Below are 25,995 nucleotides of genomic sequence, written 5' to 3'. Positions count from 1 at the left end.
TAAATGAGACAGGCTTTCTATTTACAAGTTCTGGAAGATATTTTGACATCTTGATTCCTGTATTTTATTGATTTGATTAGTATTTTGTGTCTGAATGACGTGTCATGATCTCATGAGACTAAATACAAGAGCAGAAAGTGTATTTGGATGTCCCTGTAATACATCTGCAACGTAGAGAAAGTGAAGCAATACTACGGCATTTGCACAGTACTGCATTCTCAAACAGCGTAGTATCATCAGTACTATGATCGTAGAGTATTGGACGGAGGTGAATGAGGCTTCTATACTAATAGAGCAGCCGTGAGGACCGGGGTTCAAACAGACTGGTGTCTCTTCTATTGTCGGCTGCATTCCGACTGGACACGGCACAATGTCCACATTGAGCCCACGCAGACGACTACACGTTAGCATGTCATTAAGTTTCTCAATGGACTGATTTAGCTTGTATTAACCATAACTCTCATAAACACTGTATGCTCCATTTAATAACGCACGGTCCAGGGACAATTAAACAGTCTGAGTCGTTTTAGTGCTGAATATAAACAGAAAATCCAATATATGAAACGGTTAGCTGTTACTTATCACTGCAAAATATCCACAGTATTTTAGATTTGCTCAAGAAATTAAGAATTTGCCTAGTTTTGCCTAATTATTAGATTTTCTGTGGGGTTTATGATTTGACTTCCTGTGACATACTGTACATAGAGGACAGGTAATTCTGAGGACTGTTACTTTGCAAACATACTTTTTAACAGAGCAAATGTAGTGTAAATGTAAATAAACTACATTTCTATGCATTCAATTATTTTTTAGCATATACAAATGTATGTCAACACCATTTGGTCAAATCACTGTTTAATCTGCAGAAAACACAAACATTTGTTAATTGCACACATTTTCTAATAGCTTCTAATGCCATTGATATTTTTTTTAAAACTTTATGTGATTATATATTTTTTGTTTATCTTTTCTTCACAAACTGCTACTCGAGCGGTAAAACTGAATAATAAACACCACAGGTTTTATCCAGCAATGTATAATTAGGAAACCTGCACTTTAACAATGTTTAGCTGATAGATGTTTAATTAGATGAAGATTATTTGTTGTAGGCGTTGAAATAGAGGAGTATGATCTTTAGTAAGTCATGACAATTAAAACAAGCAGAACAACACAGTACAGACTCAAACACACCTCTATCACACTTTTTGACTCTTGATGTTGCTTGTTGCTTGTCCTCAGGTGGTGACCAACAGGGACACACTGGAGACACTGCTGTGCATAGCCTATGTATTTGAAGTATCCACGAGTGAGCACGGAGCACAACATCACATCTACAGACTGGTCAAAGACTGACCTTACACACACTTTGGACTGTAGCCTTCTGTCAGCTTAAAGCCCAACCTCGCACTGGAAGACCGGATCAACTCAGCACAACACAGTGGCCTGCTGCAGAGGACAATGTGAAACTAAGACTTGGAACTTTATGTGAAAAAGGCAAAGAAGAAAAAATGAGGTCCATGTTCATCGCTGTGGTCTTTATACCAAAGGATCCAACAGGAGCCAAGTGAATATCAGTGGTGGCGTTTTTCATCTCTTTTGATTAGTGCTAGTGTTTGTTTTACTGTCCTTTACACTCGTGCGTGTGCAGGGCATCCTGGTGGCTGAGTTTGGCTGCCTCAGGACGCCACCTAGCGACAGAAACATGAATTACTAAGTCGTTGTCACCACTTGCACATTTTAAACGATCACTGTCTTGGTGCCAATCTTCAACATTTGAGGTAATTATTATGACTAGTACTTTTACATCTTCTCTAAAGTGAGCTCTAAAAGAGGCTAAACGATTGCTTTGTAGCTGTTTGGTGTTGGATGTTTCTGATGTTGTATTACTGTTTTGGTTGAGCAATGTGGCACATGACATAACACTGCTAACTTGAACCAGCTCAGTCTGTAAACTGGAGTTTGCAGAATTTGTCTGTGATTGTAATAAGCCCTAATTGTGTTAGATAAAATATAAGTGTTTCTTACATAAACATCTAAGGTACTTTGTTTTGTTTTGAAGTATGGAAAGGGGTTTATTTGCTGATTGTTATGAGCATTTAAATAGCTGCCCATGCTTTCCTATTGCTACTATTTTTTTAACCTGTGGTCCTTTAATAAGACAGAAGGGATTCACTGCTGAAGATCATCAACACAATTGAATATGAAATCTATGAAATCCTGAAGCTAAAATCCACAACCATTTCCTTCTGAGCACCTGTACTCTCCCATATGTTTTCATCCCACATTTAATATGGTGCAGCAACACCTGATAGCCGATTGGTTTTCCATCAAGAACAATAATTCCATTGTAAAACTGACTGGTGGTATTCCCACTTTAAGATATTTATCTCACTTTTGTCCAAATGTCATCTCGGGCCCTTATTGTGAAAAGTAATTATGAGTCGTTTCGTCTGGATCAGCTTTAAGAACCCATTCTTTGTTTATCAGAATATAAGAATAGATTCCTTTTAAATGAGCCAGCTTCGCCTGCTCGGGCCTAAAATCCACAGAAATATGGTTTGATGGTTACATGTGAACTATATAAATATAGTTATAGAAAGTAATACGGTCTGTGAAAAGAGCAAGCCGTGCGAACCATTGCGAAAAATAATAAAAGACAAGCTATAATTTGGGGATTTTTGCCTCTAATCCTGACGAGTATAAGTGAAAATATTTGACACAAACAATTAATTATTATTGATTCCTAAATAAATGTTCAAAATTATAAACTGTATTCAATTATAATAACTAGGGAGCCATAGGACCAATTCTTTGAAAAATGACGTAAAGCTGTATTTTAAGAAACAGCAGATTATGTTACACTATAAATGCTTAATCTAAGTAGTTTTACAAGTACTTTACAAGACGTTGCAACAAATCACAGTGCTCTTTGAAGCCCTTTATTCTGAAAGCTTCTCTGGACTCAGCTGTAAAGTGAGAATGTGTTTGGTGATGGATAGACACGCTCACAAAGGCTGAGACAGGCCAGCAGGTGTACACGACCCTCATCCACAGGAAAAGGCTTTTTCTCAGAATCCTGTTTAAAAGAGCTCAGGCGGTTGCTATAATTACACAATCCACATATGGCCCTCATTTGGAGCTTGTTTTGGATTGTTTCCCCCAATGGATGATGTTATACTCCAGTGAAAGACATAAGCCTACAAGTTTGGAAATTAGTACAGTGACAAATCTTGAAGAATCTCTAAACAATATAACTATAGTGGAAAATACAGTCTATTAATAAATAAAAATAAAAAACATCCAATGGCAAAAACACAGTGTTTACTCAAGCACAACTGAACTAAATCCTGACCCCTGAATGGTAACTTTATCTAAAGGCCTTATTCCACTTACATGTTTTAGTTTTACTTCTTCGTGCCTGATCAGACAACCCAACTGTGCAAAAAATGTCATCAACCAATTCTGCAAATCGAGTTACGATAATATTTCACCTCCACTGCGCTTGTCCCAGCTGAGCAGAGGCTCTGACGGGCCGGTCCCACCTCTTGCGGGTACGTAACCATGACACTACACCTGACACTACACCCCTTTGCCTCAGTCCCGGGCTTTACCTGAGGGACAGGCTGCACTTTGCCTCAGTCCCGGGCTTTGCCTCAGTCCCGGGCCCCTCTCCGGTGCCATGCGCTGACCCACGTTGCGCGATGACTGCCGCATGGCGCCTGGTGACGCTCCTGAGTGTGGTGGCTCACGCTGAGTCCCGGTGCTCTCCCACGTCTTACTACAAAAACTGCTGGATCCATCGCTTCCCGGGGATTTACATCGACGTGGAGGAGTCCCTGAGGCGAGGAGCGCAGCTGCTCAGGTTTTATCATGAGGACACTGCGCTCAAGTGCAGCCGGACCTGCTGCTTGACCAGGAACTGTAAGCAAACTGGGACTAAACCAGGACTAAACCAGGACTAAACCAGGACTAAACCAGGACTAAACCAGGAGTAAACCAGGACTAAACCAGGACTAAACCAGGACTAACCAAGGACTTTCTAGTCTAGAATAAATGGCTTCAGTTTCTGACTCTTAAATACTTCTTCTCATTTATTTCTTAACCTACTTAACTCTGTGTATCTTTTGTGAAGTTTCTTGTAATTTAGCCATTTTCCATTATAATGCGACACAAGAAAGTGTGAACTGCTTCCACCTGCACTGTCCCACTCTGGAGAGCTGTATCCTGAGCCACAGAGGCAACGTGGTCCTCTACAACATCACCAAAGGTGCGTTACATCTTACAGTCATTATCTCATATTATAAAGTTAATTATAAATGAAGCTCATCTAAATAACTGAAATATTACAATAATTCAAATGGACAGCTGTTAAGCATTATTCAGACAGCACAGTATGTCATTTAAATAACATGTTTTTTATACGGTTAAATTATTATATTTTAATATATGTTTGTGTCGTAGACGTTGCATGCAATAATCAAAAAAAAAAATCAAACAATGTATTTCAGATGCAGATCAAAAATACAGTGTTGAGCTAAAATTAGATTTGTTTAATTTTGTATAAACGTTTCCAATGTTTCAAATACTTTATTAGAGACCAGCTGCTTTCATATGCCACAGAAAAGATGATGCTTTCCATTTGTTAAGAGTTTTTAGAAGTTTGTTTTGTTCCTATACTTTTGTATTGCAAAATGAAACATGTTAAAAACATGCTATACATTTGCATTTTTACGCTAAGATAAAATAGATATTACATTCAACTTGTGTCATCTTGTCAGACGGATATCCAATTTATTTCCCAGTTCTTCAGTAAAAATTAAGGTAGCATTAACATCCCAGAAAATACTAAATAACATTTGGCTTTCACTAATGACTTGTCACCCAGATGTCTTTTTTTTAGGCACAAAAACAACAACAAAAATATAATTCTTATTAACATTTGTGGGTCTTGTAATCCTGCAGGTGTGGACCCGGACCTGCTGGTGTTTGGTAAATACTTCAACACTAATGTACGTGTGTTACCACATCACTACAGCCGCTCTAACGCCTCGGACCCTCTGCCTCCGGACAAAAGGCAGTTCATCCACCCCCGCCCTCGCCCTCGCCCCGTCCCACCATCTCCTGCTCCTCAGCCCGTCTCGACAGAGGCCTCCACAACAACACTCACCACCGCCAACAGGAGAGAAACATCCAACATGGCAACAACAAGTACAGAGCATTCCAACGCGGCATCGGGAATAGAACCTTCAAATACGCAAACAACTACAGCACATTCTGGAATAGAACATTCAAACATGGCAACCAGAACAGAATCCGAGATAAAACATTCAAACATGGCAACCAGAATAGAATCCGAGATAAAACATTCAAACATGGCAACACATCTGGGATCTCCATCTTATTCCACTGCTATAGCGCCCACAATTTTAACCCCTGCCTCCACATCTAAAACGCAAGCTTCGCCTACTTCTCAAACAAGCTCTGATCAACACGATAATAGACTTTCAACCACCTTCCCCACTCCTCTCTTGTCCAATATAACGCCTGAATCCCCCCCAAAATCTCCCAACCGTTCCACCACCCCCGGCAGCTCCGCAATGTCCAGCAGCGACGCACCGGCCACCGCAATCGAGAGCAGCAAACATAAAACCAACGACACCAAATGGAGCCCGGGGAGGAATAACAGCGTGCTCAGTGAGGATGACCAGAGCTCGGCAGGGGGCGACAAGTGGGGCGATCTGGGGCCCGGCTGGCACGTAGCCACCCAAACGGTGCTGGTGGCGGTGGCCATCTGTGTGACTGTGCTGCTGGGGTGCTGCTGCTCCGTGGTCCTGGTGTTCAGCTGGAGGGGGCACAGGAAGAGGATGGGGCGATACCGGACCGCATGGAGGGGCAAGAGAAGGTCCATGCGCCTCATTAAGTACGTCCTGGTTAAAGAAAACTCCTGATTGTCATGTAGAGTCAAAAAAGAGACGTTTCAGTTAAGTTCTTACTGTAAAGTGTATATAGGCATAGGTGGCATAGTTTTGGAGTTAAAACACAAAATCTATCATTATTAATCATTATCATTAAGGGTATTTATATTGCTATTTGTGATACATAAATTTAGCAGTAAAATCTAGCATTTTTGTTTTTTTTTTCTGAACAAACTGTATATTACGATAAGCTTTGTTTGCCAATCGAAAGGAATATGTCAGTGTTGCAACGCAAAGCCCTGAAAAACATAACATTAAAATAACATATTGGTTTATATTAGATTTAAAGGAGACATATTATGCTTTTTCTCAGGTATTTAGTATTGAACTATACCATAAGTAGATCAAGTAGATTTACATTGTGTTCATTGTAAACCCCAACATTGATCTAACAACTGCTTAATAACACATCCAGTGACTTTGTGATCAAAAGTGGCTACGTTTTAGAACCCGACATGTGTCACTTGAAGTCTTATTTTTTTTTTTTATACAATCATGAGTCCAGAACAGGAAAGTGGGCGGGAATAGGGGGTAGGTGAAAACAGGAATTTTCTGAGCACCTGAGCCTCAGTTGCAGGACAATACAGGAGTACTCAAACATGCAGGAATCAATCAAAAATACAACCTTGAGTAAACTAATGATGAGGAAACACTGTAGTAAAAAGGTTAAAAACTCATTACAGTTGTTTTTCTCCTATATGATAAAGGCTTTAATTAAATGCACATAGTTTTCCCGCGACAGAGTCAGAAGTGTGCATATGTCAGATTGACTTCTAAATTATCGGGGCCGTATCAGGATTGAGGAAGGGCATCTGGTGTAAGAGCGTTGTTTTTATTGCGTGCCTGTCAGAAAGTACTGAATGTAATTATCAATATATTTTTATTTTCCATGTTAATCACAAGGCTCCTTTGAGAGCATGTTTTGTTCCACTTGTGACTCAAAACAGGAACAGCCACTATTTCTTCAGAAAGTGTGTCTATCTATTTGGCTGACCTATATTTTGATGCACCTCAGTGGGTTTTGACTGATGTTGATGCCAAAGAGTGGAGGACGTTGGACAGTTCTGTGCTGTGGTCTTAAGTGGGTCTAATGGGTTCTGCTCCCAAGCAGAAAATGCACTTTGGTGGTCAAAGTCAACAGAGCATTGTCCTGCCTGGAGCCTCTGCTGGACAGTCTAAGGCTGTGTGTTCAAACCTTTGAGCGCATCTCCTCACTGCATTGGGTTTCTGAAGAAGTGTCAATACACAGACCAGACCAGGCATTGCATCCTGTATTCAGTTTTATGATAAAGTTCAATATTTCTTTCAAAAACAGTGAATCTTTATAGTTTCGTTGATGATCTCATCCCTTGATCTCATCTGACCAGTGGGGAAGGGCCCATCCCAGACTGGGATGGTGTCGTCACACATCATATACCTTTGAGTTGGTCTAATGTTAAACTAATGGGGATTTTTAATAAGATACTGAAATGTATTCTGATGATATAGTGTGATAAATGTTTTAGCATTTGTTTTTTGATCTGTTTGCTCTTTCAACATATAGACTTTCATGTAGAAACAGAATTGTCCAATCTGCTCCTAGTTTTGACTTTATGATTTTATTTAATGCACTCACATCCATACATTTACATGGGGCATTCTAATATCAAAGGCCTTTTTAAAATGCATTTTTATCCCATAGGGACATAAAGATCATCAAAGATCATGTTAATATCTAATTCTAAGCCTGATGTATATAAGTTTTCAGTCAAATTTAGTTTTCTCAAAAACTATATAAGATATCCAAAATCCCCTCAATCTATGCATCTAATATGTCAATAAAATGAAGCTTTCTCAGATTTAATGTGCAATTTTGACCATTTTTAAACACAAAACACTTTATTTCCATATAAAAACCTAACATGTTGAAAAACGTGTACATTTATGTGAGTAAACTACAGAAGTTTCAAATTGACATCTTTAAATTTAAGATTTTGTTGTTGCATGGCAGATGTCTTGCCCGGGTTTTTGGTTAATATCAGTCATTTCTGGGCCCATCCACAGGACACAAAACTGCCACTAAGTTCAACCATCTTTTGGCTTCATAACATTAAGTGCACTGACCTAAGCTTTTTTACCGGCCTTCAATGTGTCAACAAATCTAAATATTTAAAAAGATCTTTTTAAGAAAATCAACACAAAAAGTCCAATACACTTTAGAGTTTATTAAACAATGTATACTTATTACACACCAGTGAAGAGAACAAACTGGTGATATCTAACATTAAATTTACAGTTTGAGCACTTTCTTGACGGCCTCTTTGTACTGAAGCAGCGTATCTTCATTCTCCCCTTCGTTCTTTAACCTGGTCACAGAGTCCTTGTACTCCTGCACCTCGGCTCGTCCCAGGAGCTGTTGGCGCACCTCGTCCCCGTCCTCTTCCTCCACCACCTTCATGTGAGTTAGAGTGTCCAGGAGATTTCTTTGAGATGGACTGTTCTCCCAGCTGTACTCTTCCATGTCAGTCACTGTCTTCTCCGCCTCCCAGCCCTCGGTTTTCTGGGAATTAAAAGGCATATTTGTTCAGAAACCTTACATTTAAAATTGTATAGGTAAATTAAGAATAAATGTTTATTTTTCTTTGCGTCTTTAAGCCGGAATCAAGCAATCCAAAAATATGAGCAGCCCTCCTTCCTAATACATCCAGCCCTTTGATGCTCCTCTCACAGATATACTATTTCTCCATATGTATCGCTCCATCCACATCCAGTGGCTCTATGTCTGTCGTCACATTCCCACAGAACAATGTAGCCCATTGTGAGGCAGATTAAAGCAGCTCTGCTCGCTGCTGTCCAGGTGTGGGAGTTTAATCACCGTCATTAGCACTATACATTTCACATCTATCCATCTACATCCTCTGGGCCAGACGCAGGGGAGAACGCACAGCCACTGCATGGGAGCAGTCCCTCTAAATGTAAGAAAAATGTGAACAAAAAAGATAGAGGCAAAGGTGGTGACAGAATTGATGTATCACATAAGAAAATATTGTTTGCCAGACGCTTTGATTACAGTACATATCTACGGGCAGCTAGGATATCACTAATAAATAGTTGAATAAAAAGCTGAAACGAAGAAACTACCAACCAAAACAAGGTTTTTTGTCATGTGTATGATAAAATCAGTAAATGAATCAAATGCAATTCTTTGGCATAAGTGCACCATCTGGTGGATGAAAATGGGATAAAATGAGCTCATTTTCCCAGTGTGTTTGTCTTAGTAAATGTAATATTAAATTAAACTACTAAAAATACACTGGGTCTGAATACTTCAAAATATAAATGTAAAGATCTTAAGGAAAATAACATTTTTATTGGCCCCAAAGACACAAACAGCTTCAGCTTGAGCACCTCTAGTGGCTAACCTTTGCAATACCAGCCACAATAGTGCTCTGGATTAGCACACGCTGGATTTAGCCAGCACGGTGTCTTTGCTTGAGAGTGGTAGAGATAGAATCACCTCAGCAGCTCCACACAATTGGGTCTATTGTGTTCTAACGTTACAATCTGAGCATTGCGCTGCTCTCTCGGCTTCCCCAGGCCCACGTTGGACAAGCACTGTGTGTCCATTGTGAGTCCGAAAGGGCAGTGGACAGGGTTAGGCTCCTTCGTTCAGACACCTTTCCCCACAAGAGTTTTAGATGTGACTAAGCCATGCCTGGAAGAGCTTTAAAGATAGAAGTTATGTAATAGCGAGTGCAAAAAGCCTCGTCTTTGTGTCCAGCCTCAGGTGGAGGTGAACAGGGCTAGAATCGCTGACTAAACGATGATGTCTCTAATGTGGCTTAATGTGGAAACGTACAGTATCAGGGTCAACATCAGACAGGGGAGAGTGTGTTTTCCACCAGCTGGAAGAAATGTCAAAATGGACAATGCTACAGTTTGCTATCCTTTTGGCCATTCAGAGCAGATGTGATAAGATCACTGGGCAAGATTCACTACTGAAGAGGAACGGAATGTCAGACTTCAAATCTAAACCTTCTTGCTTTAAATGGACAATTATAAGAACAAAAACATACAGTAGTTTTCATACTGCTGTTGAGAAAATATTAATAAATAATAATACTTTTAGGTAACTGTATCAGCTTTGATTTATTTTCTGAAAAGCAGAATAATACAGTAAATATATACGTACCCAAGACTCATGATAAAGGACCGTAAGCAGGTACACGGCATAGTCATAATTCTGCTTTTGCAATGGACAGCTACAAAAAAATAAAAAAGGGAATTCAATTTGAGAAATACATACGTACACATACATTTAAATACATATGACATGTAGTTATGCTGAGCAGTGGTTTACCTGTCGGTAGTAATTGTGATAAGATCTGTGTTTTTGCGATATCTTGATCCGACAAGTTTAATCATTTTCTTGCGTGCATGATCATCCAGATTTAAACTGGACAGTTTCACCTGTGAAAACAACTTCATGTTACACATATTCATGTCAAAATGAATACAAACAAATAGATTGCATTATTAATCCTGTCCATAAAATGTCCAAGGCTGAAGAGCATGGTGCGTTTTGAATCCTACACAAATGAAACATTCAGATCAAACTAAGCCTTGTGGCGCCTGGACCAAACAACTGATTACATTTTATTATTGGGTTTGTGGGGTTCCAACTTAGGATACAATCAATGTAAAGATGCAAGCAAAGTAGTTTTTACAAAACACTGAAATACAGTTATTATTATTGACCTATATACTTACCTATGGCTTGAATTTATGCAGACATTTTCACATTAGATATTCAGATTTTTTGTAAATTGTAAAAATAAATGTATTACATATTGATATATAGAAATGATTAAATGTAATATAAAAAAAAAAAACATGTAGGAGATCCATCTATGTATCAAGTACACACAGATAACGTAGTGTATATGCATTGTCTTGACTTGGGGTCAATGAACTATGTAGTTGTTTCTGGATAAATCACAGATCATCATAAGAACCGACCATAAAGCCAAAGCCTAAATCCAGCAAGAGATAAAACATAATTTCAGGAAAACTCACTTGAAGGTGCACAATGCGAGCTGATGGATTTCTGAGCGAAAGACCAGATGATACAAAGTCTGTGGTTTGGACTTTAATGGGGAAGTGTTTGTCACATTTAGCATCCGTGTCCAACGCTGACGGCCACTCTGTGCAAAAAGCTAAAAGAATAACAGGACTATTAATACAATTCTGATCCTTTGTAAATCTCATTGAGCCAAATACATTTTTCTTTTCAGGACTTTCTTTAAAACGACAACAATATAGTAATGTTAAAAAATCAAGGTTAATGAAAGTGGAAACATGAGAAAAAGGACAAGAAGCCTTTTAAGTCACTTTATACTGGTCTTTTATACTATATTTGGGATTGACTTGCTTTTCCAGCATTTTGCTCAAATAAATGACATAGATAGTTTCAATATTGCATGTTATTTATGTATGTTTGACTTGGACAATAAAGGCTTTTGAATCATTTGAATCTTATTGCTGTGAATAAATGCAGATTTTTTAGATTTAAGAAACATGTACTATACAGTGGCACAACATTTGAAATTAGAAATGAACACGCAAGCGTTTGTCATCATTTAATAGAACTTACATTTCAGTGCTTCACAATGTTTCTTGATTGCGGTTGGTGTCAAATGCAAAAAATTGGGGATCTGAAAGAGATAATCAAAATGAGTAAAAATTATAAATACATTTGACAGATATTTAATAGGCTATAATATAGTGATGTATATGGGACATTCAGGGAAACCTTCAGCGGTGCAGATTTAAATGGCAAGGGACAAACTGACGTCCTCAGTAAAAGGGTATTAAAAAAACATAACATTATATAACAAACTAGACTATAGGTGTTCATGGAGTTGGGATGGATTTTAATTCTGCTATTGTTGGTTATCACAGTAAGTCGTTTGGAGAGAGAGAGACAAGAAACAAGAAGAGAAAGGGAGAATTGAATATTGCAGCAGGGCTGAGTTCCAGCTGTGCGGGATAAGAGTACTGGATCTGGAAGTGGCTAGGATCCAGATGGAGCAGCTGGTGTCTGGACACAGCAGCTCAGTAATCCGTCATACAGCTCCATCCAAATACTCCTCCAAATTTAAGCTCACAACTTCAGGTTAAAGTACACTTAACTGTCCCTGTAGAGAAAGTGTATCTTTCCCTTTAACCCATTGTTCAATGGGTAAGGAGCAAAGGACTCATCTTCAGGATTTCAGAAAGGTTCTTGCATGGTCAGGAGTATCTAGTTATAAGATTAGTCTATATTGCATTATGTTTATGAAGGAGAATGGAGAACACAGATGAAATCCTCCTTACAGTTCTTGAAGTGAGGCTGGAATTCTTTACAGCATTCCGTAAACTTTAATATCCCCAAAATGGAAATGTGTCTTGTATATATGTGCCGTCTTTTCAAAGCAATGATAATGTTACAAGTCTGTAGTCTTCAGCAGAAATCTTTAAATCAGTTGTCATCAGATAGTATCATTAACAAGAAAGCGGCTTTCTGATACTATCTGATGACACCACAAATACATGTTGAAATTAAAAATGTTCAACAAGGTGCAACACAATGTTCTGGTGGGAAGGTTACCTATTAACAGTCAATATTAATTATATATTATCTTCAACTATCTCATCAACTACCCTAATCAAATCCATAGCTTTGTGCATAAGATAGGGAACATTACAGTTTTTATTTTAGTTGAGAAAACATGATGTTGTGGAATCACTGGGCTGAAGGTAGAAATCTGACCTTGATTAGCTCCATATTCCCCTTTTTGTCAGGGGCGACTCCTCCCTTTATAGGATAGCCCATCCTGATAGGCAGTGGGACAGCGTTCGGTCTAAAGGGAGTGGCAGAAGGGTACACTGCAGTCCAGTCCTGATCTACAGGCATCTTCTCTGTGCGTGGCGGTCCTTCCTGATAACAACAAGAGAGTTTTAGTTATGGGAACAAAAACGACCATGAACAAACTTGTCAACACTTACTTCTCTTCTGGGCCTTCGTACAAACTGACCTCGGCCACCTCTCTCTGGCATGCCTAAAATGGACCACAATAATGCAATGAGCAGTCATGTAAGTACTACTAAACAAAAGGTCTATCAACTAAAAGTTCAAATCAGATTTTTTTTTGCCCAATGTGACATGGATTAATTGTTTATGACGATGTCAAAGGATCAGTGTGACCAAATTAGAATTTCTCACGACCCAGGCCACTGTCATATTGTGGCATATTATCACATACAATTTTTTTTTTATGCGACTGCGGCCGAAATAGCAGACCACATTTATCTGACGCCTACAGCACTGAAATGTCGCAGGTGCCACATTTTTACACTAGAAAATAAAGGGATTAATAAAAATAAATTGACAAAAAAACTGCAATGAAGCTGTGTTTAACTTCATTGATATAAAGTGAAAGAATGTGTGACAAGATGATAATGGTGATCTCTGACTAATAGTCTCTCATAATGTGACAACAGAACAAATGCTGGTTTGTCCTGTTATCAGATTACTTCAGAGCTGTTGGATATTTTATTTGCAATATAAACCGCCTATCCGCAAACCTTTGATTTGGGAAAAACTGAATTGATCATCAAGACTTGCAGTAAGAACATAGCATAGCATTATAGTATAAATAAAATAAATAATCACTGCTACTTAAATTAAAAGCTGCCTGATGTCTATTAAACCATCATATGGCTCTCTCCAAAATAAGGAAATGTCATTGACACATAATAGCCATGGCCGCTGCCAGAAGCGTCAAGCTAACATAAGCTCCGACATTTACATCCATTTCAAAACCTACCTCTATTTGCAGTAGGAGAATTTATAGACAAAACAGTCGCGTATGTCGCCCTGTTTGTGGCATTCTGCAGACTGGATCGGGAGGTGTTTATTCGTCCTAAAATGAGGTACGTTTTAGTTGTGCAGGACGCCGCCATGTTTCTGTGCGACTACGGAAGCCAACTAAGGACACAACACGCAAAAGCGCTGGAGAGGGCCATGCAGTGAGCGGAGCAACGATGTTCAGGTAAAGTTAGAACTAATAAAACATACATGTATACAAACGTGATTCTTATTTGATTGGCACTAGTGTGCTTTTGGGTTGTCTGGGACACCTAAGCTTCAATGTCAATAATTCGGGTTCCAAATTAATTCAAAATTTTATCTAAAAGGTGGACACACTTGTTTACCATATTGGATAACATTCTTTTTTGGCGCGTGTGTTTGTGCGTGTGTGTCAGTGACTTAACATTAAAATAGTCTTAACCCATTTCAACCCACAAGTCACAATAGTGACCTAAATGTATGTGTAGCCTACCCTTTGAAGCGCTAATTTTGTTACTGCACATATTGTATTAGATTTGCAAAAAAAAAAACCGGACTTAACAAAGTGTTAGGGTTAAATGTGGTCAATAATACGTGTTTACAAGCCTGTGGCCCTGACTTATGTAGTCATTAAGTAATTTAAGGGCCCTGTCCCGCTGTAGTGTACCTCTAGTGTACCTTCTCCCTGCTCTTGGACCTGCTATAATTCGCCCTAAAGCCAACAGGTCTGTAGATGACGCTATCAACCTGGCCATCCATGCAGCACCTGGACTCCCTCGGAACCCACAGCTAGGATCCTGTTTGTGGACCTGTTTGTGGACCTGTTTGTGGACTTGTTTGTGGATCTGTACACCAACCTCCAGCCACGACTTTGTCAAACTGATCAAGTTTGCAGACAACACAACACAAGCCTCATTGGGCTCATCTCTGATGCACCACGACACCAGCGGTGGACCGGCTGGTGTCGTGGTGCAGTGGCAACAACCTGGGGCTCAACGTCCCGAAGACAGTGGAGATTATCGTGGACTTCATGCCCGTGGACTCCTTCTGCTGCTGATCGACTGTAGCCTCACATCTCTCCAGCACGTGTGCGTCTCAAGGACCTGAAACAAGCATATCACAGCTGACTCTTCTCTTGGACAGAATCTAAAATCCCCTCGCGCAGGAGGCTGTGGTCCATTCGGACTAGAACCTCTCTTTCCCTCTGCCGTTGGACTCATGAACGCCTGTCAATTTAACAACTCGTGTCATGTCACACTCAATCTATTTGCCCTGCTAGTTTTGCGCTTCAGATGCAAGTTTCTGAATAAAGCATACAGACCGGAGAGTCAGGTGATGACACGTCTACCACTACAACTACCCTGCTCCACCATCTATTAAAAAGCCAAGCTTCTCTCGATACAATTAAGATAAAGTCTGAAGAACATCCAAGGTCTTTCATTTCATGTTTGTGATATCCCCTCAATTGTTAGAAAACATGCTGATGATTCCAGAATAGGCTGTATATAATTAGTCACGAGAATGTTTCACTATTTTTTTTTATCAAGATCACATCATATAATTGTGAATATTAGTAATATTATCTGTATAGAGTTTCAAAATAAAGTGTAATTCTCCAGGGACACGTTTTGACACTATAGATCCAGATTTAGGATAGGGTGCAATCATCTACATCTAAACTCTTTATAATCACACTTGGACCAGACGTGGGTCACTCATTTTTAATCTGGTTATCTAAATTTCAGTCTTATTGCCATTCATTACCACATTTTCTTCCCTGTCCTAAATAAATACATCGTCCCTGGTTATTGAAATTCACCCTATATGTTTTATAGCCACATTGGATCATTCTATTATTTTTTAAATTTTGGTACCACCAGAATACTGGGTGTTAATTAAACCTTGCACAGATTCTTGTTGGTTGCTTGCTGTGCACCGGCGCATGTCGCATGTCCGCCTCTGTCCAGCGGCTGTCCCTCTGCCGCTTTCCCCACACCAGCTGGTATAGCAACGAGACGCCTTCAGGTTCATCACGTAAAAAAGCCTTTCACTCTCACATCCAGCAGTTTCAAAGCTTAGTTGGACCTAACCTGAAGATTCATTGATTATTTGATTAAATATTATAGGTTTATAACATTGCACCAACAATTCTAGGGTTACTGAGCGTAGCCCATTACATATACATGAATATAGGCTACGACATTTTTATTTTAGCCTAACAGTATCTTTTTCACGCACTAAAAGTCACGTCTCCACGCTGCTCCGTCCTACATTCTCCGTGTGACCTTGAACGCAGCAGGCGCAGACCGCGATGCTCTTCAAAGCCACAAGTTCCGCGCATCAGAGGATGAAAGATTTGCGCTCTCCTTTTCATCGGACTTTTATTTGCTTTAAACCCACGGATTATTCCGGCCTATATTTTATGTAGCCTACAAAATACCCAAAACAAAAAAAACAAAAAAAAAAACTAAAAACAGTAGACTTCCCACGTCATAGATGAAAGCATTTTCATTTTCATCAACTTCATGCGTGTTTTGGTGATTGGAGGTAAGATTGGGCTCTGTTGACGTTGTGGTTCACTTTTACTCTGCTACAAGTTCCCTAAAGTGTGTTTGGCAAATATTTACAAGTGAAACGCATAGTAGGCTTAAATAACCTGCGCGCTCCAGTGTTTTCATAACGATAGATTACATTTACGCGCTAAACACAGATCATATTGAGGATAATCGTGTATTTGGATGATGTCAAAAGTGTTTATCCAGTTCATGTTGGAACCGTGCGCACTTGACGCATCCTCTGTTAACGCGTCTATTGGACCTATGGGAGGGTTTGTGTGCAGTTTATCGGAAAACCGCACAATAGTTTGTAACAGTAGAGTCCCCAGTTGGCGCATCTTGCCTAATGTCTGACAGATTCCATTGTGTCTGTCGTGGCCGTGTTGTTTTAAAGGCAGGAAACTCAATCTAGAGCGGGACAGCAGCGCGTGTGGCCCCTGTCATCACTTCATCCACGGACTGGAGACGGAGACGCGCCTCTAATTATCTCCCCTCTGTCCCAGCCGCATTTTCCGAAGCCTTTAGATTGATACCCCAGCTGCCACTTAACATCAGTCAAGTCATTAGCACTACTTCTTTATATAAGGATAGTTAGAAGGTCACGAGTTGCAACAGGTGTATCACTACTGCATCTGTGTCTGATCAACCACTCTTTATACCAACATACTGTATATCCTAGGCTACAAATGACTTAACGAAGAACACAGTTATAATATCATAAGTTGTGCAGAAGGGCTGATAGATATAGATTCTGTGCACATTTTAACTTTTCAATAAGGTAATTTGGTAGGGCGATATTGACAAAAATGTGTATCTTTATATATTTTTTTGCATTATCTTGGTAATGTCTGGCTATATTTTGGAATTTGCATCAGGAATGTGGTCAAATGTGCCTGTCAATGTCTTTGGTTGAGGTTAAAGTTTAGCACAAAACGTTAATTGACCATAAAATTAACTACAAAGGGGCAGAATACTGACCCTTGTTTGGGAGATTAAACTAGAACGCTTTCTGACATTTTTAATAGTTGGAATTATAAGCAATGAACTCGATTTTATAATTTGGCATATCTCCAAAACAACAACAATTTATATTTATTAATTGTCAATGTAGGCTATATAATTGAAATGCAGGGGCCGCTGTCTGTAATAAATCCAAAAGTTTGATTGGCTTGTTTTTGATTTTATTTTTCTAGATGCAAGCTAGACCGGTTTTGTGGACAGGAAACAATAAAAGCATGAGGTAGATGCACTTGATCTGTAGATGTCATATTCAGGCTGTGCTCTGAGAATAATAAAAGCCTTTTTATATGGGACGGGTCAGAAGCCACAAGTTTATAGAGCACTTGCATTAGTCCTCTTTAATAAAATAATCCTCTTTTTTTTTAATATGTTCTCTCTGCCGTATAACTCACCAAATGATGATACTTTAGTCATGATCCACAGGAAACACATTCAGGTTTGACACAGATTAAATTGAGTTACTGTACAGGTAAAGGGAACTTATGTGACCCTGTTGTGTAGTTTTCATCAGATGCTAAAATAGCAGGTGTATGAGTGTGTTGCAGCCACACTATCTCACGGCTCATATTCTTCCATTGCAGTTATGCACGTGCGAGTTGTGCAGCCCAGTGCAGACGTGGCTGCCACAGGAAGCTAACCATGCCCGGCCACGCGCTATCTCCTGCCGGGACGCTCCCGTCCACCTGAATCTCCTGTGCTCATCCCAGGACTTTTATGCCGAAGCGTTACCTCAGGCAGAATGGGGGAAAGACGGGCACGGTCCTTCCACATGACCTGCCATGTGCAACGTGACTATGGGAGCCGCATGGCGAGCTCTTTCATCGGATACAGACCAAACGGGTATGCCGGCACCAGCCTCAGCCTCAGCCTGGACCAGGACCAGGACACGGATCCTTTGGGTTCAGAAGACTCTGCTTCAGCGGGGCTGGGCCTGCAGGCACCTCACAGGAGCTGCTACTCTCCTGTTTCACTGGAACTAGACCCCACAGCGGTGAATAATGGATCAGGCATTCCCCACTGTCCGCCTGTGGACACAAAGGACCCAGCGCTGCAGATCACACCGGGCCAGCCTTCACTCACCCTTGTCCCGCCACCTCTCCCGCGCTCGAGCTGGCTGCACCAACAGAAACATTTCCAGAGCCCCTACATCAAGACTAGCATGCAGGGGGATGTTTACAACTTCCTAGAGAGACCTGCTGGAGTGAAATGCTTCCTCTACCACTTCCTCGTGTGAGTACCACTCTTCCCTGTGTCACTGCACACTCATCACAAAGTGACAACATTGATTTGATCAAATGGAGCTAATTAATCTAGAGCAGGAAGAAGTTACAGAGCTTTTGTGGTCTGCTTTTGTCTCATCACCTATAAAACAGCTGGATGGTTGATGGATATGTTTAATATTTGATAAGGAATCGGCTGTACTAGAAGTTGTATTGGATTGCGTATGATTGAAACCAGACTACAAAGTGTCTGATTTTAGCAGGTACATTGTCTTGTGAGGGCCAGCTTCAGACTGTGGTTGCCGTGGTAATTACTTTGTGGCTCTCTTCTTCCTGAATCAGAGAAAGTGTCTTGTCTGTTGCGGTTTCATTGGAATCTAGAGTGATCCTGTTCACACAGCTTTGGCCCGGGTGAGCTGAACACTGAGACTGTCCCACAGACAAATCAGCAGCTCATACATGAAACATGGAGCGTGCTCTTTGTGCCGCTCACTTGACCCACGGCAGGAGCCCAGTGACCTCTACTTAACACATATACAGGATTATTATCAAGTTTACAACCTGCTACCAAAGACATAAATGATCTTTGTTAGTGTGAGCCTGCAGTAGAAGTACACACATTAGTAGATACGTATTAGTATTTCTAGCTTTTATGCTTATACTATTAAATCTGCTTCAGCTTTTGTTTTAGAATAAATTGGCATTAAAAACAAATCCTTATTGGGCTGCAATCTAACTGAATTGTTGAGTAACAGAATGTACACGATAGCGTTACATAATATAGAGGATCTCCCCGCTGAATTTAAGACGTCACTGCTTTTGGATTTACAAAAGATTAGATCAAAATATCAGCATTTTCCCGGATTTGAAGCTACGTTTGAATCATGTGTATTTATTCAACTGTATTACATTTGTGGTTTGAGCTGGAAGATATGCAAAACAAATGCATATTGATTGATTTTCTGATCAATTTCATTTTTTCTTATTAAAGGAAATGTGTCTTTTAATAAGAAACTCATAAGCATATGCAAGACAGACTTTTAATCAGAACCATTTAACAATATCATTTATAGTGTTTTTTTCTTCTGAACACTGAACTCTGCTCCAAACCACATTTCTTCTCAAATGAAATTCCATAAGCTGATATTGAGTGTTTGAAATGATGCTCTTATTTAAAATTTAGTGTTACAAATAATGAAAAAGTAACAATATTGTCACATAAACAACCACATGTGATTCGAGCAATTATTATTATGTAGTTCTTACTTACCATAAGTTCACAGAAGAATCTTGACAATATGACTCGATAAATCAATAAATTATTACACATCAATTAGTTTGTTTCATTACTGACTTGCCTTCACTGTGGGATTCAGTTAATTGAGATCTGATTTCTCATATTTTATAGCGTCATATAATGAAATAAATACCACACCAGCTTGATTAATGAGTAATGACAATGAAAATGGATCTTCTCTGAATTTGTTGTGTTTTGTGTGGCCTCCATTATAAAGTGTCTCAGCAGTAATTGCGGCTCTTGTGTTCAGCCAAGAGTGCCGAACCTGAGACCGCACATTAAATATAAAACCGTCTCGACTGATGCCACGGACACTCCTTAAGTAACTCTTACTGGTCAATGGTGGACACCTTTTATCATGGGCACTTTATAAAGGCCTGGTCTAGCCTCACTCTCAGTCAATCTCACACAGAGCTCGACTTAATGCAATCAATTATTCATGTTGTCCTATGCTTTGTTCAAATGGGGATACATCTACTCAAAACCGTATTGGGAGGTTTGTAGATTGTGTGATTTGTTTTAAGGACAATTAATTATCACATTTCATTGTAAGTTTAGTTGACTTTTTAGTAGTGTGTGCCTCTCTAAACATGCGATCAATGTGATTCTGCACAGTTAGAAGCAAGTGTGGCATGTAAAACACAAAAAAGTTTTTCATCACATTTCCATGTTAAAGTATAGGGAAACAATGCAAATTAGGACTGGGAATCACTCCCTACACGCAATAATCGATATACAGAATCGCTCATGATATTCTACGATACATCACCATTTTTTTTAAAGAACCCAATATGTTTTAAAAGCATTTTTCTTTGTCAAACCACGACCTGTACAAACTCCAAATGAAATGCACACATTTTAATCATCAAAATTGTACAAAATTGTAATGGGGGTCACAAAACAATTTGTGAAACTGTAAAAAAAAAATACTCGTGGCGATATATTGATACAACAGCCCATGATATTGATACTGTATCACAAAATGTAGTATCACACACGCCTAATCCAAATGATTCATTTCACAGTAAATTGTGAGAAGTCCTTCTATAGTTGTGTTTTATAATCGTGGTCTAATATACATTAATAATAATAACCTGCGCTCCAATTTTGTCTATGGGAGTTTTTGTTTATAAGAGATTCAAACTTCTTATAAGTGATCTGTTCTTTTCTTCTGTATCTACCTCTGTATCTACCTGCGTTGCATCAATGAAATTTCCCCATGTGGGACAATAAAGGAATATCTTATCTTATCTTATCTTATTTTCAGATTAAACGTCAAAACAAAAATATGTAACACTTCAAATAGAAAAGTTTGATTTTATTAAACTGGTTTTAATGGGTCAAATGTAGAGGACAGATTTCCCCACAGGGACAATTAAGCTTAACCATTGAAACCACCTTGATGAGTTTAAAATGTCCTACGACTTGTGATTCCCTGAAATGACACAACCAAAAGTTCGAATAGGAACATTTGAAGTATGAAATCTGTTTGAGCTTTTCCTGTTTGCTACTGATTGTTTCTATTGTGTAATCCGATGCTGTTTCCCACAGAGGTAACTTGGGTTGGATTCGCTCCCAGACAAGCTGCTCATGTTTTACTTAATGTGACCTCCAGTGTTTAGCCTCGGTGCCAGACACAGCCAGACATCAGCCAAAACTCATCTGCCTGAATCACACAGGCTTTATCCCTAAATACTGGTGATCATAAGTCCATCTGTTTGTTCATAAACATCTGCTCCATCAACAGGTGATGCAGATATGAATTTATCTACAGAGCATTAGATCAAATCCGACTTTAACGGCAGAAAGACATTGCATGCTTTTATTCACATAGCATTATTATTATTACTTAGTTTTCGGCCTTTTTCACTCTAAATGTATTATTAAGTCTTAATAAAAAAAACAAGTTAATGTATTATTCAGAGTCTTAATAAAAAGACAAACAAAAAAAACAACTAAATTCAGGGATGTAGGTGAGGATAGGGGGTAGGTGAAAACAGGACCTTGCAGAACAGTACAGGATTACTCAAACATGCATGAATCAATCTAAATACAACTCTGAGTAAACTAATGATGAGGAAACACTATTGTATTGAGGGTAAAAGTTTGTTATTTAGCGGAAAATTATGCTCCATATAGGTTGTAAATTAATTATTTATTAAGCCTATGGTGGAGGAAGGAAATAGATAATATAGCAATAGATGATTGGAGATTTGCAAAATTAGATTATGGCGTAAATTGTCTATACTGTATATTTTAAAAAAAGAATGTAAGCTATGATGAAAATAAAACGATCTTGCCATATCATCTTTAAAGGTATATATATTGAAAACAACTACACTAATACATACAATTTGAGATTTTAGTGCATATGACTCGTTTTTGTGATTTTCTAAATTTGACTTTATTTGGTGGGAGTAAATAAAGTAGCAGTTTGTGAAGAAATATAGAAAAATATGTTGAAAATGACAGGAAGTAAAGTACAGTTCTAAAACATATTGATGACATTAAACTAGGGAGAGAACTCTATCCAAAGTGGTGCCGGGGGTAAATGTCACCATATATTAGCAGGCAGACGCTCATGTGTCCAAAAAGAGTCTTGTGCAACAGCGTCGTCAACCTGACTCTCACACGTGGCCCCGCCCTCTGCATCTTTTACATAACCCAGGGAATAAGCAGAGATGGCTCCAGCTACGCTAACGGCCCTCATCACGTCACTGCTTTAGAAACTGCCTTCAAGATGAACTTTTCTGCATGTTTGTGAGATATTTGTCCAACATGTAAACAAAATATTCATTCTGACTTAATTGACTTGAACCTGTACTTCATTCTAGTTTAAAGCTTCCTTAATCTTTGAATGTGAGCCCAAGGATTAAGTGGTTGTTGCTGAATAACACATAGTACCACGGGTCACGACTTCAGACTACCACTAATTGCAGACTGATACCACTACTTTCTCTTGGCCCTCATCTTGACCTGGGACCTGTGGGCAGATAGATTTTCATGTATTTGGGAGAGAAGACGGTAGCTAAATCAGGATGGGATATCTGTGTTTGTGAGTGGCAGCTGATGTGCTGTAATCCATCCTAAGCCCTCCATAGCTGGAGAGGGCGCGGGTCACTAAGACCTGGGCTGCTCAGACTCAGACCATGTGGGCTTAATGTGACCCCGTTAATGTGGCCCCGTTAATATGGCCCCGTTAATGCCAATTCACCTGTCATTGGATTGAGCACATTGTTAAACACAGAAGGACGGATACAATATGCAGATAAATTGAGCTATTAACATAAATGAATAGAGCGTGTAGGCGTCTCTTCAAACTGTCAGAATAAACCCAATATACAGCTTAAGTTTAGTGCATGCATTACCACTCAAACAAGACGCATAAAGTACATTTGACATGTTACAGGGTTCTCTAAAGTCAAACTAAAACATACATTCACTAAAATGTAGTGAACATGAACATGATTTAAGATTTCACACAAAGAAACATTGCCCATTATTTCCCATTTCCCGTTTTTACCATTTTGACGTTGTACTTCCTGGTTGGACATAATCAGCAGATGTAGGTATATAACTATTAGCTAGCAACCATATTGTTAACTAGAGCTAACATGATTTGACAAATACCTGACAAACAAACACCTTTATTTTGTTAAATGTTCCTGTAATATTTACCCCAGGGATTAGCTCCACAAAGTAATAATATAATAAGTATTTAAGTATAATTAGTAAGTAATAATAAAAAACACATGTACTTTAACTGTTACTAACTGAGGTCTGGAGGCAAACGAACACCTATTTGGATGTAATATTTGACATTGAAGTGGATAAACTACACTATACATTACACACTTTTGCTTTGTAGCAATGAACTGGACCAGACCAATGTGGGTGCATCAAAGTTTCAAGAAGTTGCAAAGACAATACTCCATATTCCTTAAACCGTAATTATTTAACATTATTTAACTCAAATGAGGGTGTAATGCACCCTTTTGCACCCTTATAGAACTGGGCCAGATACTTCTCCTGTCCAATATTCTCCAATTTCACACGAAACATCGGCATAACTCTTGTGTAAAAACATAGATTTCCCAACTTCACCGCGTCAACATGGATGCAGGTCGATCATTCAGTTTGTCAATGAAAGTAAACGCAAAATGTAAAAGTCAGACTGTGAACAGATATTCTTTTATGTTGACAGTCCATGTCCCAAACATGAGGATCCACACAGATTACATGACCCATCTGCGCCCTGCATTAGATTATGACATAATTTTAATGCTCTCCAAACAAAACAATCATCATGTTTGAGACCAAAACACTGAGTTTCCCTTTGACTTTTGGCTGCCCTATTGACCAGGCTATTTCCACTTTAAATAGTCTTCCTGGTGATGCTAGAAATAAAAAGATTTGGGTCATCGAGATTGATGGATAAAAGCTAGATTTAAAAAACAAACAAACAATAGGCTGCGTATTGTAGCACAACGTAATTACATAAATAGCACTTTGTAAATGTAGTGCAATAATACTAATCTGAAGTGTAATGGCCGTGTTTGTTACAAAAGAACATGCTTTTAGTGAAAACCCTGTCCATCTGTTTGAATTCTACACTTAATAAGAAAAAATATACTCTTTATACTGTCCAAAAGTTTAAATTCAATTGTGATAGTAAGGAAAAGGCTCGATACTTGATACAGAACATGAGACCACTTTGACTTTCTTATCCCATTCAGTAATCAGTCAGGAAAGTCTGGATCTACCCAAATTCATCAAGAAATGTCCTAAAAGCAGGACGCACAATAATTTTGCAGATTTTTGTGGAGGAAAATGTGTACAATATATAAAAGCTGTATAGATGAAGAAAAGAGGATAACGTGCTGCTGTCCCATAGCACTAATCCCGGTCCCATCTGGGGAGTGGGTCACTGGATACGTATAGGACAATCCTGCCTTTTGCATCACCTCACATCACCCCTCTCAGTTTCTCTGGTCTCACTATAGTTTAGCTGTGTTATATTCTGATTAGTTATGTGACTAATGATGGAAATAAGAAACAAACTAGTTATGTTTATTAAAGAAGACATTTAATGAAAAAAACAAACCCTCATGAGCTTTTACTCATGTTATAATGGTGTTATTTAATCTTAAACTTACTCAGTTATATTTCGAGTGATTCCTCCATGTTCGAGTACTGGTAATCCTGTATTGTCCTGCATTTGAAGCTTGAGCGATCGGGAAATTCCTGTTTTCTTTTACCCTCTATCGCCGCCCACTTCTCTGTTCTTACTGGCAAATATTGTAAAAATTCAATAATAAAAGAATGTAGAATGTCCTTGAAGAGGCTTATTAATGCTGCGGTTTAGAACAGGAAGTCAATGGACTTGTTTATATTATCAAGCCGTTTAATTAATTAATATTGCGGTTTACAATGAACAAAATGTAAAATAATAATCAACATATGTTGGAGTTTTAATCACATCTGCCTTCCCTTATCAGCCAAATAAAAGGACATTTTAAAGGGACAAAACATAGCTTTTCTTGCAGAAGGCCCACCACCTGCTTGTTATGATGGAGATGTTATTGCTTTACCTAGAACATTCCACAGTTTGGCATTAACATGATCTGTCTCCATGAAGACAACCATGAGACTCCACATGTTATTGAATGATAGGAAGCATAAATTCCTTTTCCCCCCACAAATTTAGTCACACACCCCTTTTTACAACTGTGTTTATCCCCTAGGAGCATCAGAAATGTTTTTTTGATTTAACAGTGTGCACATTTGTGAATGGCTATTGGGCGGTGATGTAGCATAAACACCAGGGCTTTACATAACTGCTGCTGTGTCTCACATTTGGCCTGTAATCCTGCGCCTGGTCATAATGCACCACAACACGGGTACAGCCTCGTAATGGAGCGGCCACATGCAAACTGTAAAACCGCTCCTAAGATTCTAACCAAGGATTATCTCAGCAAGTCACACAATATACTGTTCATCCCATGTTCCTGTCAAAAAGACCAACCCAAGTGTCCTCAGAATAACACACGGAAATATG

General features: G+C 39.0%; 4 protein-coding genes across 5 annotated transcripts in view; 3 read left to right on the top strand and 1 right to left on the bottom strand.

Moving 5' to 3' along the window:
- The window catches only part of LOC140349220 (transcriptional enhancer factor TEF-3-like), a 33,711-nt gene extending 31,681 nt beyond the window's left edge, over positions 1 to 2,030 (top strand). For both annotated transcript variants that reach the window (XM_072435491.1, XM_072435490.1), the window contains exon 12: positions 1,240 to 2,030. In XM_072435491.1, the coding sequence (XP_072291592.1) occupies positions 1,240 to 1,353 (114 nt within the window). In that variant the 3' untranslated portion in view covers positions 1,354 to 2,030. The remainder of the gene's footprint in view (positions 1 to 1,239) is intronic.
- A 1,671-nt stretch (positions 2,031 to 3,701) lies between these two features.
- LOC140349097 (uncharacterized) lies at positions 3,702 to 6,119 on the top strand. The gene is made up of 3 exons (XM_072435318.1): positions 3,702 to 3,921; positions 4,133 to 4,267; positions 4,963 to 6,119. The coding sequence occupies exons 1-3, from the start codon at positions 3,702 to 3,704 to the stop codon at positions 5,946 to 5,948; spliced, it is 1,341 nt and encodes a 446-aa protein (XP_072291419.1). The 3' UTR covers positions 5,949 to 6,119.
- Positions 6,120 to 8,159: 2,040 nt separating this feature from the next.
- Positions 8,160 to 13,983, bottom strand: mrps35 (mitochondrial ribosomal protein S35). The gene is made up of 8 exons (XM_072435449.1): positions 13,823 to 13,983; positions 13,002 to 13,054; positions 12,766 to 12,933; positions 11,608 to 11,668; positions 11,031 to 11,170; positions 10,315 to 10,424; positions 10,147 to 10,216; positions 8,160 to 8,514 (listed from the first exon to the last, which is right to left on the bottom strand). Exons 1-8 carry the CDS (start codon positions 13,956 to 13,958, stop codon positions 8,245 to 8,247), a joined length of 1,008 nt encoding a protein of 335 aa, XP_072291550.1. The 5' UTR covers positions 13,959 to 13,983; the 3' UTR covers positions 8,160 to 8,244.
- Positions 13,984 to 16,292: 2,309 nt separating this feature from the next.
- Positions 16,293 to 25,995, top strand: part of kcnq1.2 (potassium voltage-gated channel, KQT-like subfamily, member 1.2) — a 190,707-nt gene continuing 181,004 nt past the window's right edge. The window contains exons 1-2 of the mRNA XM_072435508.1: positions 16,293 to 16,392; positions 18,002 to 18,650. Coding sequence (XP_072291609.1) covers positions 18,160 to 18,650 — 491 coding nt within the window. The 5' untranslated portion in view covers positions 16,293 to 16,392; positions 18,002 to 18,159. The remainder of the gene's footprint in view (positions 16,393 to 18,001; positions 18,651 to 25,995) is intronic.

Source organism: Eucyclogobius newberryi, unplaced genomic scaffold (assembly GCF_026437365.1).
Source record: "Eucyclogobius newberryi isolate DKJ021-1_F unplaced genomic scaffold, fEucNew1.0.hap1 SCAF_7, whole genome shotgun sequence".
Taxonomy (NCBI): Eukaryota; Metazoa; Chordata; class Actinopteri; order Gobiiformes; family Gobiidae; genus Eucyclogobius; species Eucyclogobius newberryi.
This window is presented reverse-complemented; position numbering and strand designations above follow the sequence as displayed.

Excerpts from the sequence above, each read along its gene's own strand:
- LOC140349097 (XM_072435318.1), top strand. The coding sequence starts at position 3,702 with ATGACTGCCGCATGGCGCCTGGTGACGCTCCTGAGTGTGGTGGCTCAC. Across the intron at positions 3,922-4,132 it reads CTGCTGCTTGACCAGGAACT|TTTCTTGTAATTTAGCCATT; the intron begins GTAAGCAAACTG and ends TCTTTTGTGAAG. Across the intron at positions 4,268-4,962 it reads CCTCTACAACATCACCAAAG|GTGTGGACCCGGACCTGCTG; the intron begins GTGCGTTACATC and ends GTAATCCTGCAG.
- mrps35 (XM_072435449.1), bottom strand. The coding sequence starts at position 13,958 with ATGGCGGCGTCCTGCACAACTAAAACGTACCTCATTTTAGGACGAATA. Across the intron at positions 10,425-11,030 it reads CTCGCATTGTGCACCTTCAA|GTGAAACTGTCCAGTTTAAA; the intron begins GTGAGTTTTCCT and ends TTGTTTTCACAG. Across the intron at positions 10,217-10,314 it reads ATCACAATTACTACCGACAG|CTGTCCATTGCAAAAGCAGA; the intron begins GTAAACCACTGC and ends ATTTTTTTGTAG.